The sequence below is a fragment of the Falco cherrug genome, chromosome Z (assembly GCF_023634085.1).
Source record: "Falco cherrug isolate bFalChe1 chromosome Z, bFalChe1.pri, whole genome shotgun sequence".
Lineage (NCBI taxonomy): Eukaryota > Metazoa > Chordata > Aves > Falconiformes > Falconidae > Falco > Falco cherrug.
In genome coordinates, this window is record NC_073720.1 from 26444393 (window position 1) to 26456757 (window position 12365).

A 12365-nucleotide genomic window follows, 5' to 3' on the forward strand; every position below is an offset into this window, starting at 1 on the left:
ATCCTTGTTTAGATCCCGTGCTGTACTGCTTATATATGGGTGCTGACCCTGGAAAAATGGACTCAGGGCCAGCTTGAGATTATTTATCTTAGCCTGTAGAAGTCTCTGCCACAGAACAAGGAACCAAAATGCAGAAGTACTTACCATCCCATGCATCAAACATGTCTGTTATAAAATAATCAATGAAGGAAATTTGAGACTTGGGGATGCTGCAGGTGTTTCTGTCAAATACTGGCATGACAACAGGCAGACCCTGTCTCTTCTCTTCATCAGTCTAAGAAAACAAAACTCTAGTTAGCTCCTAGACCTTTGCTGGCTTTCATGCTGGGGTAGTGGAGGCCAGGGGATTAGACGAATTGCATTAGAGATTTGAGACAAACCTTAGAACCCCTGAGGTGAACAGCCTTAGTTTCACATGCTCTATTTGGTCTGGAACAGGCACTGAAATCAACATCTCTTCCCTTTCACAAGCAACCTATTACTATAGTGCTGTGATTGCTCTTAGCTCTGGTGAGGCAGACGCTCTAAGCTGGTGACTAGGGCACACCAGCTGAAAATGGAAAATGGGGTTGCAGAGTCCTTTAGCAGAGGAAACATTTGATCTCTCCTTTTTTGCACATCTCTAGTGGCTATTTCAAACCATTTCTCTTTTAAGTAAGAGGGATGTTGCTGTCACTACGTTCTCTGCTTGTATTGGGTTGTAAGATGAATAGTAAATGCGTGCCCTTTTACTCTGTGTCCACAACTAGAAGAGGGCTGATTATGTTGCACTGAGTATGGGGGAGGAGCCAATCACCTCAACAGTCTTAGAATTTGATTACCAAACACCATTTTAAGTAGTATAGGTGGCACCTAATGCTGGGCAGCAGGGTAGTTCCCAAAATTACCAGATGAGGTGAATGATGGGCAGAACAGTTCTCAGCACCTCACATTGCTGCAAGCAGGCCAGTGCCTGAGATTGGCAATTTAAAGCTGGCTTACGATACCTTGACTGCTAGAGAGATATGGCCTAAGTGATCCCTGATCTTACCTCGGAAGTGATCAAATGTATTCACTATGATTTAAATGAAGTTCAGACATATCTCAGGCACTAAATACAATTTTCTTTCAGTAGTAACTGTCACATGTATGATCTGAATTTGGGTGGTAGGCATGCTCCCTTTTCTGTCTCTCTGGTCATAACTGCTGATTTCTGCACCATTAGTGGCACATAAAAGCTAATAATTTATCAATTCTTCAAAGATCTAGGAGAGTGTTTCGCTTGCAGGAAGCTGGTGTGTTTGTGTTAGAAAAACTGAGTATTAAGAAAGGAAGCTGAGCTTCCAGTTCTGTCCAGAGAGATGCCATGTGATAAATATTTACACTGCCCACATGCCTGCAGTACTGGCATGTCATGTGGTCTGCCTGTCATGGCAATAGTTTAGGTGCCATCTTATAAGAGAAAGCGCCAGCCTGATGATTCAGTTGAGGGTTTCATCAGCCATGGATCTTCATGCTGTCTTCAGGGAAGGTATTGGGACTAGAAGCTAGAATAGTGACAGTCTTGAATTTCAGCCAATTAAATTGACTAAGGCTAATCAAATAATTTTGTTTTTGCCAGATGGAAAAAGTTGAAAGTGATAAAACTTCCTTTCCACCATTCTGTACTCTGCTCACTTCCTGTAAGCAAACTAGCTTAACTTCGACTGGAGTGAATTCTTCTGCATGGAATTCAGGAGCCAGTTCTGACTGGAGACAAAAAGCGTATGCCTAGATTCCGTGGTGATACTGGGCAGACCCCCCGTGGAACAGTAGACGATCTGATATGCACTTTCCTACCTAAGATAATAGTTAAATTATAAAAATGTACGTACCTGTGCAAAATACTCCTCTGAAATTCTCCCTGCCCATTCAATACATAGCTCTAGAGGGCGACATGGATTTGCTACATCTGCACATTTAATCATCATGCGCTTGATAAGTGTCTGGTTATCTGGAAAATTCTTGATATTGGCTGTACATTCACAGTCACTGCCTTCATTCTGTAAAAGAGAGTTGGTTTACAGGGGCCAGTAGCCAGCATCTCTGCTAGCAGGAGTGAGGGCATGATTATCAGCTGTATCACACTTAGGCAGTAAGCAGGCATACAGCCTGACACCTTCTAATTTCATGCAGAGCACCAGGAATTTGGAGAAGAAAGTCATGTCTGAGAACTGCAGCCTTGCCAAGTAAATAATAATAACCCCATTACATAAGACATGTGGAGATTCTCAGACTGAATACCGAAGTTTGTGAAATAAAGAAGTCACAGGCTCTTTTATCAGGTAGCGTTACCCTTCTGTGCATCCCAGCCTTGCCCTCTTGGCACAGGAGCAGGATAGGGGATGCATCCCCCAACTGCAAGCCGATAAACCATCCTCACTGCCAAGTGTTTAAATTTGGGGGTGATGATGGTAGAGGGCTGCTTCATTTAGGGGTTTCTAGAGTTTGGTTTTCGTTCCTAGATGAAAATACTGAGGCAGGCACGAGGAGAGTGAACTGACTTGCACAACTGACTCTTTCTTTTACAGGCAGGAAAGCAGGTCTGTGACATTCAGTTCCAGTACATTTGCAGATAAAACTGTCTTTGTGCCAAATTTTGAACCCTCAGCCTGGAATACTTTTTGGTCTTAGTTACCAGCTAGGATGAAGTCTCAGATAACCTATGAGATTAACAGTAGGCGCAGGACTGGCAGACTGCCTGCAGAAAGTCTCTACTTGCTAGGCAGTAAAATACTGAATCACATATATACTGCTCTGGAGAGTGGATGGAGGGGACGGAGTAGTTACTGCAGGTCTGCTGTGGCATCATCTTTTGGGTCTTGAACAGTTTTGAAGGGCACAGGTATATTGTGTTCCTTATTGAGTAATAGCCTCCACCTAAGCTCACCATAGCATTAATACTATTCTCAAAATAATATATTTGTGTAATTATGGCCTCCCTTCCTGCTAAATTCAACTTGAGTCAAAACCTGAACATAAATACTTTTTACCACCACAGCTAAATTAATGTCTTTGTGGTTTATGGGAAGATATTTTGCAGTGACTCTTGCCAGTTCAGGCATTAATCTCCTAACTTTATGTTAGCTGTTAATTTTTTTTCAGCATGGGTAGCCCAGTAAAGAGCTGCCAGATTAACGCTGCTCCTTAAACTGCTGCTCAAGATCAAAAATAGGAAAAGCCACGATTAACAATAAGGAACCGAACAATCCAGTACTCAGGAAAAAACAGTCTGTAATACAACTGGTTCTGTGCTCCAACTCTTGTACATTTTACAATAGCCTCTGCTATAAACCAGTAAGATAAAGGAAAGTGTATCAAGGAAAACATTTTCTATAGGTTAGCAAAGCTGATTGCAGTAGAATGTATGGAAAGCATTTAAAGTCTCTTTAGGAAGTTCTAGAACAAATGCATTCATGAAATAAAAGGGAGATCCCCAGAAATGCGTTCAGAGCTTGGAAACACTGTGGCTTCAGTGAGGTTTGTGAATCTAAATCCTAAGGCCAATGGAGGCATGCCACAAAACTGAAGAAATTTTAAAAGGGTGGAGATGAAGGAAGCATTTCAGAAAAATGCTTAAGCTGTCAGAGGCAGCAGTGAAGCACTGTGAGAAGCCACATTTCCCAGTGACACCTCAGAGGGCTTTTTTAGAAATTGGTGGAGCAAGCGGCTCTCTGGCCCACCTGCAAGTACAGAGAAAACTGAAACTGGGTAATGCCATGCCACCCACTGATGTGGGCCTTCCTTTCCTCCAGACTTTGATCTAAAGCGGGATCCCCACTGTCCTTGCTTAGCTCATGCCAGGAGGGCAAACCCATGAAGCACAGTGCCAGGCGATGTGCAGGGAGCACAGTGCAGAAACAGTGATAGGGGCCCTCAGCGGTGCCCAAACCATCTCCCCCTGTGCTGAGGGACTTCTGACACTGAAAGCGACCAGGATAATTTGGACCCAGTGCCACATCCAGTGAGCCCTCCAGAGCTTGGAAGTGCTGGGGAGTGCAGTGCAAAGCATCTGCACAGCCGGCAAAGTTCAGCAGCATCTGTGATTTCCAGCTCAAACTGTTGGGAGAACAGAGTTCAGTGGTCCCTAGAAGCAGACCAGTTCAATCGACATAGTGCTGTCCTTGAAATGGTAAACCCCACCGGTCTGACTGGTTTCTGCACCCAGAATATATATATTTTTATATATATAAATATATATATTTATACATATAAAGCGCCTATCACCATATTGATTCTTTGGCACCCATGACAGTCTGCAGTGGAAAGAGCCCAGTTATGGGGAACTGGCAGAAGCTGCTTTTATTCATTGTTAATATCACTGACCTTCAATTTGGTCTGATTTTTTTCCCCAATGTTTCTAGCAAAGCACTGTTCTCACTAAGCTGTGGTAAGGTGGTCTTTGCTTAGGTGAGTAACGCTACCCTGGGGAACCCTGTCAGGCACTGAGCGCTCAGTGTTGAAAGGCAAGAGAAGGTAAAGAGGAGCCTGGACTGAGCAACCCAGAGGCATCTGATGAAATAGATGGAGCACTAGGGCATGTAACTGGTAGGAATAAAGTCTTGGATATCTCTTGGTAGAATTAGGAAAGGGGACGGGGTGGGGAGGTCTTGGGAAGCAATGGAGTTATTCCTTGTGTCTTGAATGCTCCAGATTACATAGACACAAAACCATCAGGGCAGGTTCCTCAGTTGCAACCCCCAGGCTTCAGCAGATCCCACTGTTCGGAGGCAGGACTGTAGGCACCAGTGCCGACCTAGCTCCAGACACAGAATTTTGCATGTACAAAAGCACCACCTGCACGTTTTCTGAACACAAGATGGCTTTGAAGGCAAAGCTTTATAAAATGAAGTGTTTAAATGAGCTAAGGGTAGAGCCAGACATAGAAAACCAGAAAATAAAACACTTTGAGGTGTGACGTCATAAATCCAGCTGTGTCTTTTGGGTATTACCATGTGCAGATGAATACAGTGTGAAGGAAATTGTTACTTAAAGTTGTCTTGGAAGAACTTCACTGAAATGCCCGAAGGCAGAGTTCAGCAAGCACTTACATGTGAGCTGGTCTCCTCAGATGCCATTGGCTTATTGATGCTGTTCACAAATTTGTTAACGTGCTCAAAGTGCTTAGTCATCTCTGTTGCCAAAACCATATCAATAATGGCCTGGCGCAATGTCCGGTAGTGATTTCTAGGAAAGAAAAACAGCTTATGCTCACGAGCCTGCCAGATACAGCTCCATCCTTTCCTCGTCCCTGCCCAGATAGTGTTGCAAAACATTGCTCAGGGGCTTATCCACATGAGCTGGCAGCTTTGGAGTTACGAACAGTCAGGGTTGGAGGAATGGACTAGATCATGCCTCTCTGGGTTCCTCCAGCTCTGAACTCATGTATTGCCTTTTTTCTGTTATTTTACCTAATGAAAATCAATTCTCTGAAGTAATAAAAGTCTGCCATTCAATTTTGTAATACTGTAACACTAATACAGCTTCTCCAGGAATGGCACCAACACACTTCTGTCTCACTGTATGTTAGTTTGGAACTCAAATCCGGTTTTTAAAAAACCCAACAGTGTTACAGGGGTTAGACAAATTCATTACCTGCTTGGGGTCAGGCCCTTTCCCTTTCACATCCCTTTCTCTCCCACCCTGCAAAAGCTAGGCTGATGCAACGGGAACTCCCCAGGCTACATGCATGCCCAGCAGCATGGTGCTTCCAACCCTCCCAGAGCTTCAGCTCCCTCTGCCACCACTCCTTTCCATCCCATGGGAATGCAGCAGTGCCAGCAAGCATGGGGCCAATGCAGACACAGCATGCAGCACCTGGCTGCCTGGGTGGAAATGTGGCCCAAAAAAGCTGTTTCCAGGCTCCTGCAATGAAAAGCCAGTGGATCAAGATGCAGCCTTGAGACTGCCAACTGAACCATGCCATTGTAATCCATAAAAGATTACCAAACATCTCTATAAACTTCTGAAAGATACAAACTGAAGGACAGAGGGGTAAAAGTAAAAGCCTTTTCAAAAATCTTGTCTACATAGGATTCTGGAAGAGGTTAAATATTAACATCTCTATTTAAATTATATTTTCTGGTTTAAAAGGTAGGCTCTTAATCTGCCCCAAACCAAAACCGCCAAAAAAGAATCCACAAGGGCACACTCCACTTCTCCAGCAGACCTACCTATCAAGATTCTTGAAAATGTTGCATTTGCTGTCTTTAATTGTAAGCTGAAATGCCAGTGCTGTGTGATGACTCTCCAATACAGCCGTGTCATTGTAAAGGACAGCTAACTCACTGCCTGCATTGCACAGGAAGGAGTTGGTCCGTCCAGGGTGGTCTACGTCGTGAATGGTGGCAGCAATTAAAGCAGCCACCTCGTCTAAATGGTCAAGACTTCCCTACAGGAAGAGAGAAAAATTACGATGTGGCACAAAAATTACAGTAAATAATTTAGGATCATTTCTAGGTACACACAAATATGCAAGTGTAAGCCAGAGTGCAAGGATCCTACTTCCTTGCAGTCATCTTCCACTCACTGCACCCACAGGTTACCTACTCCAAAACTCCACCTCTCACCCTTAGCCAAAACCTCTTGCCTTAATGAAGCTTTTTACTGTGCTGTCACCTAAGCAGTATCTTTGCATTAAATCCTCTAATGGAATCCTTCCAGTCTGTGTGATTGCCTGAATCCCTGTGTACGGACTGCTGCTATGCAGCTTGTGTGTTTTAGGATAGCATAGCATAGGACATGACAGGATATTTCAGTTGGAAGGGACCTACAGTGGTCATCTAGTCCAACTGCCTGACCACTTCAGGGCTGACCAGGAGTTAAAGCGTGTTGTTAAGGGCATTGTCCAAATGCCTCTTGCACACTGACAGGCTTGGGACATTTACCACTTCTCCAGGAAGCCTGTTCCAGTGTCTGACCACCCTCTTGGTAAAGAAGTGTTTCCTCATGTCCAGTCTGAACCTCCCGTGGCACAGTTTTGAACCATTGCTATGTGTCCCATCACTGGATACCTGGGAGAAGAGATCAGCACCTCCTTCTCCAAAGCTTTTGCAAAGCTTTATTAAGAGCTGTTACTAGCAGCCACTTACCAAGAGAGAGAAAAAAGCCAGGTTTTCCCACCCTGTTACTGCTACTTAAAAATTTAAGTTCCGTACTCATATAAACAGACTTTAAAGAAACTGCAGCGGCCTGCAGGCATCACAGGAAGACTTCAAAGGCAGAGAGACTGTGTGAAACCAGGACCATTATTTAAATAAACATCTGACTTTTGAATGACAGACATAAAATGGCAGACACCCTGCAATCCTAGCCCAGAGGTCTCCTCAGTGATGGCTATACCTTAACTTTCTCCTTTCCCAGAAAGAAGGCAGTAGCGTGCAGGACATCTGCTGCATGTGTGGAATTGTGGTACGAGTTGGAGGAGTGGTAGTTGGCTTCAATCACCTGCAGCCATGCACGCAGCGTTGCTTCTGAACAATTCAAAAACTCGGAGACCCCGAACCGGGCAAAAATTTTTAAGCCCAGATACACTAATGGCCTGAAAAACAATAGAAGGAAAAAGCACTGCTGTAAAACAGGAACTTCTGGCATTCTAAAGAGCAATAGTTTTGACAAAGAAACCAACAAGACTTTAAAAATAAAAGGCGGGAGGGAAGTGTGAATATTTTCAAATTGCACTTCTATAACCTCTCAAAAGCCTGGCCAGGCTTACAAATTATTACATCTACTATCTTTTCAGACATTACTTTAGTTTGTTTTGTAGGAATGGTGCAGTTCCACTAGAGTTTCACTAATTCTTGTGGCCTCAGGGGAAAGAATCTTCAATGCTCAAGTCTTCTGTGTTTTTAGTATCTGTCAATCAATCAAAAATACTTGCACTTTTTCCTGAGGAGAAAAAGCAGACTTTGAATATGACATAGGCACATCCCAAAGGCTAAAAAGTCCTAAGACAAAAAAAGGTCAAACGTTTACTGTTTCAAATAATCCTGTGACTACAGGGAGTCCAGATTTCTACTTCCTGACTATTTGAAGTTGGTGATAAACGAAGTATATTGATACTTCTCAGAGCAGCTCTTAGTGCCAGGTTATTCCGTGTGAACTCTGTGAGCTTCAGGAGGACTGGATCACTTTCTAGAGCTGAGGCAGGAGACTGCTATTGGTAAACTGTCCCCCCTTGAATTCCAGTTGTGAACAGGCAGCGGCTAAGTGTGTGTGTGCGTGTGTCTGTGTCTTTATGTGTGTATGTGTCTCTGTGTGTGTCTGTCTGTGTGTCTGTGTGTTTTTATGTCTGAAGCTGAACTTCTGACCTCTCAAGCAGAAGCCTGCATGATTGTATGGACTACACTAATCAGAAGTGGCATGCCCTGAATTCTAGCAGCAGTGATCTCCCAGGGGTGGAGAGGGAACTTGAGGTCTGGTGAATGTGCTGCTGGGGAGGACAGCAAAGAGCCTGTGTGTGAAACACTAAATAGAGTAAAATCTCTAATCTTGCTGGTTCTTAAATCCAAATCCACTCTAGGTTGTCATTTACTCCATGTTGCCTGTGACAGAGTCCTATCTATCTGTCACATTTTTCACTCCTGCAAGATGATCTGCTGGGCTGAGAAAGGCATAACCCAAAGCCAACATCTGCAAATCAAAACCAAGCAAATGCAAATTTCAAAAATGGTAATTTTCTTCTGAGTACAAGAGACCTGATACTCTCTCCAATTCTTTGCATTTGGAATGAAAATCACTTTTCTCTGTGGATGACATGTTTACTTTTGTGGTCTGCATGACCTCAAAACTACTGGCATCTTCTTTCATTATAAGCTTTAAAATCTCAGGCTTTTGATCCTGTCACTGGTTCCTCCATCCCAGTTCTTCATCCCTATAATCAAAAGCCACAGTTGCCTCAGAGCTTCCTAAATCATAGGGCAATTTAGCTGAGGGAAGGGAGAGGCTTGCTTTTCCTAGCATGACCATTTGCACATCTGCAGGAAAAAGGGGCATCCGTGGGGACGTCCAGCATGTAACAACACCAGACCGTGCCAAACACCTGGACAGAGTGGATGGGAGTCAAGCAAGGGAAAAGTTGAACAGGAAACAATTCTGGAGGGCTGCAGATGCTGTCAGGGAAGATAGTCTGCACAGGGCTCTCCATGGCCTGCCTGTACATGCATCTGACCATGGTGCATGCCTGACTTGTTAAGTGGGATGTGGTATCAACACACATGCACGCGCACACACACACACACAAAGACAGACAGCTCTCACAGATTTGCTGTGAGTTTTGCTTGCTTCAGTTTTCCCAGAACAAAGCACTTTCTGCAACAGCTCAATGACATTTTTGTGGGCACTTGGGGAAAGGAGTCCAGTACCTTTTATTTGTAACAGCCTCCAACTCAAAAATATTGAAGTCCCAGCTTTCCTCATTATTCAGGAGCTGTGCAATACAGGGTGGAACATCATTGATGGTGTTTGGCACTGAAAGGTGACTATGGCTCAGGTTCATATCTGTTGAAATAGAATTTGGGAATTACAACGCTTCTGGATTCTGCCCCCCTCCCTGCAGAATTCCATTTAGCAAACAACTCTTTTTCAAGAAAAACAACTCTTTTCCTTACATGAAAAAGTCTGTAAAAGCCTACAATATATGCAGTTTACATTATTACAGATGATTTGGACATAAAGCAAAAAGATCAGTGAACATTTCTTTGAGTGACAACTTAGTTTTTTCCTAATCTGATTTTCTACATTTTGAAATGCATTATTTTAATTATTTGAACCTGGTTGTACTCCGAAACGGAGGCAGTCTAGCACTTGTTCTGCAGTCACTTAGACAACCATTTCCAAAGACATACATCAACAGTGCAAACTAGCTTGGAGCTCTATGTCACTAGCATCTACAAAAGAAGTTGCATACAAAGGGAAGTTTAAAATGGTGGCTTACTCTTAGAAAACACATACTCATTTCCTGACAGTCTTCTCAAGCCATCCTGAAAAAGCAAGTTTATTGTAACTTTTAGGCAGAGTAACCATGATCATTAATTGCAAAAACACTACATGCACTTTCTTTTCAGGTACTATTCCTGGGTACTAAAAGCACTGCTCCTATTGTAGCACTAGGCACCATCCTTGTTTTAAGTCTTTCAAAACAGACTTGAAAGGATCCAAGGAACACTAGTATGAGATCTGCAGAAAGGATATTATTAACTAACTATACAGTGTATTGCCCTCCTTGACCCTTTCACTGGCACCTGCAAGATTTAATTCTTCAAATTAATCACTACCATTTGTTTTTCATTTGCTTTATATTGACAAGGATTAGCCCAGTGTTTGTTAAAAAATAAGGTAATCCATGCTGAAACCTAGGTGGTTTGTCTCTGGCAGACAGTGCTGTTGCTGTTACAGGACCAAAGTCAGAACGTGATTGAAGTAACCTCTCTTACACTAGACCAGCTGTAGAGGAATCTCTCTAATCCCATCTAAGCTTCCAGCATTTCTAAAAAATATCTCCTTGAGACAAATCAGATCGAACGGTACAGTTTCTAGTGGCAACTGTAGTGGCAACTGAATGCACCCAGTGAACTGAGACATGGCGGTAGCTCACTACATCTTGGTGCCTACTGTTGGTATAGAGGCCAAAATACTTAAGTGAAACGGTGATGAAGTACAAGTCCCCTTCTCATTGCTTGTGAAACTTAGGCACACAGAGCACTGAACTGTCATGTAGTCCACTGGTAGCAGTAATTTAATCTTTAAGAATTTTACTCACAGTCATCAGACCTCCAACAAGATCACTTGTGTGAGGATCTTCATCTTTGGTACCTAGCTGAGGGGAGTAAAGTTCTGTTGTGCGGAGGATTTCCAGAACTCTGTCCAAGGCCTCTGCTACTGTGATGGGGCTGTTTTCCTGGGCAGCATTAATTATGTTAATAACCTGAAAGCAGATTAAGGAGGCAGACAAGGAAGAGTGAATGGCACTTTTTGTCTTTTCTTATTACAAAGTCTTTATTCTTGGCTTGATTTTGCTGCTTTCCATTTAGCGAATGTAATTCCCCACCAGCCCTTGCAGTACAACTCTGGAAATGTAAATTTGTGCTCAGATTCCCTGGTATCCGTCTGCTATTTATAACTGGCAAACTCCTGGGAAGTGAAAGCAGAAGAGTGTGGAATATCTGAAATGGTTGCAGGTGGGTAGACAAAAAACTAGCCATGTCCCAGTCCTTCAGCATAGCCAGAGCTGCTCAGAAGCAATCATCCAGTCCCTAGAGGAAAATACCCAAACAAACAACTCCTGGATGTGACTCGGATATCCTGATATTGGATGTAAAGCCTTAGTTTTCTCAGTGTGAAAATGAAAGGCAGAGAGCAGAAACAGCTGGGCTGTGGGAGAGGAGAGTGGCTCTTCTCCATCTCCCACCTTGTGTCTCAGTCGGGGAGCGCAGCAATGACACAGCAGCAGCACCAAGGACTGCTCCTGGTGCTGCCAGGACTGAGAGAGAGGAAGCCCCAGGGCTGTCTTCTCCAGCCACCAGAAGCTGCTGCCAGGGCACTACAGGCAGCACTTGCTGTGGGTGCACTTCAGGAGAAGGAAAAGGAAAGTAGCCAGCTGCTCTAAGAGGCACAGTGGTGCTGGGAAGTAAAGAGCTTGATGATTGGAAGAGAAACTGGGAAGAGAAGGAAAAATGGTTTGAGGGTGGGAGGTGGCAGGCACCCTGGTTTGTGGGACAAGTGATTGAGCAGCTGGTTTGCAACAGCAGAGTTTGTCTAACACAGATAATGAAGAAAAGGATGCAGAAAAGGGGGGGAACAGAACATGGTGCAGGTGCTCCTTCCTCTGCATGCTGTCTTATCAATGGTAAAAGCAAAGATGAGACGATAAGACTGGAAGCACATGTCCTCCTACACATGTGTGGCCCAACAGAGCAGGTTCCTGTTCCTGCCACAGGCAGCGCATCTAGCAGGGACACCCTTTTCCCCTTTTAATATTCTTCTTTGTGACTAAGATTTGGAATAAGATGATGAGGGGTAGAAAGTGGTAAGAAAAGAAAAAGATTTAAATTATTCTGTTAAATACAAGGTGCGGGGAACCCCTGGCTGTCCTGCCACAAACTACATACTTCCCTATGAGAGCAACTCTAAACGGAGTTTGTGGGAAAGGCAGTGCTCAGGACTCACCTTTGTGATAGGGGCTTCTATTGTCATTGAGTGGATCCTTGCCATGGAAGAGTACCGTCGGGTCTGTAAACTTGGAGCTGCCATTAAAGAGAGCCGCTGTTTACGTACCACAGAATGTAAATCAGGTAACACCACCATTTAAAGAGTGCTGTCATTGGGGAACAGCATGACAGAATCCAGCC

General features: G+C 43.8%; 2 protein-coding genes across 2 annotated transcripts in view; one reads left to right on the top strand and one right to left on the bottom strand.

Annotated features, from left to right (window-relative positions):
• Positions 1 to 12365, top strand: part of WDR41 (WD repeat domain 41) — a 45085-nt gene that overhangs the window by 28921 nt on the left and 3799 nt on the right. The gene's annotated exons all lie outside the window — the stretch shown is intronic.
• Positions 1 to 12365, bottom strand: part of PDE8B (phosphodiesterase 8B) — a 79550-nt gene that overhangs the window by 2459 nt on the left and 64726 nt on the right. Inside the window, exons 13-21 of the mRNA XM_055698429.1 lie at positions 12184 to 12260; positions 10778 to 10942; positions 9953 to 9998; positions 9381 to 9516; positions 7360 to 7558; positions 6192 to 6409; positions 5070 to 5205; positions 1854 to 2021; positions 145 to 274 (exon numbers count right to left, since the gene is read on the bottom strand). Coding sequence (XP_055554404.1) covers positions 145 to 274; positions 1854 to 2021; positions 5070 to 5205; positions 6192 to 6409; positions 7360 to 7558; positions 9381 to 9516; positions 9953 to 9998; positions 10778 to 10942; positions 12184 to 12260 — 1275 coding nt within the window. The remainder of the gene's footprint in view (positions 1 to 144; positions 275 to 1853; positions 2022 to 5069; positions 5206 to 6191; positions 6410 to 7359; positions 7559 to 9380; positions 9517 to 9952; positions 9999 to 10777; positions 10943 to 12183; positions 12261 to 12365) is intronic.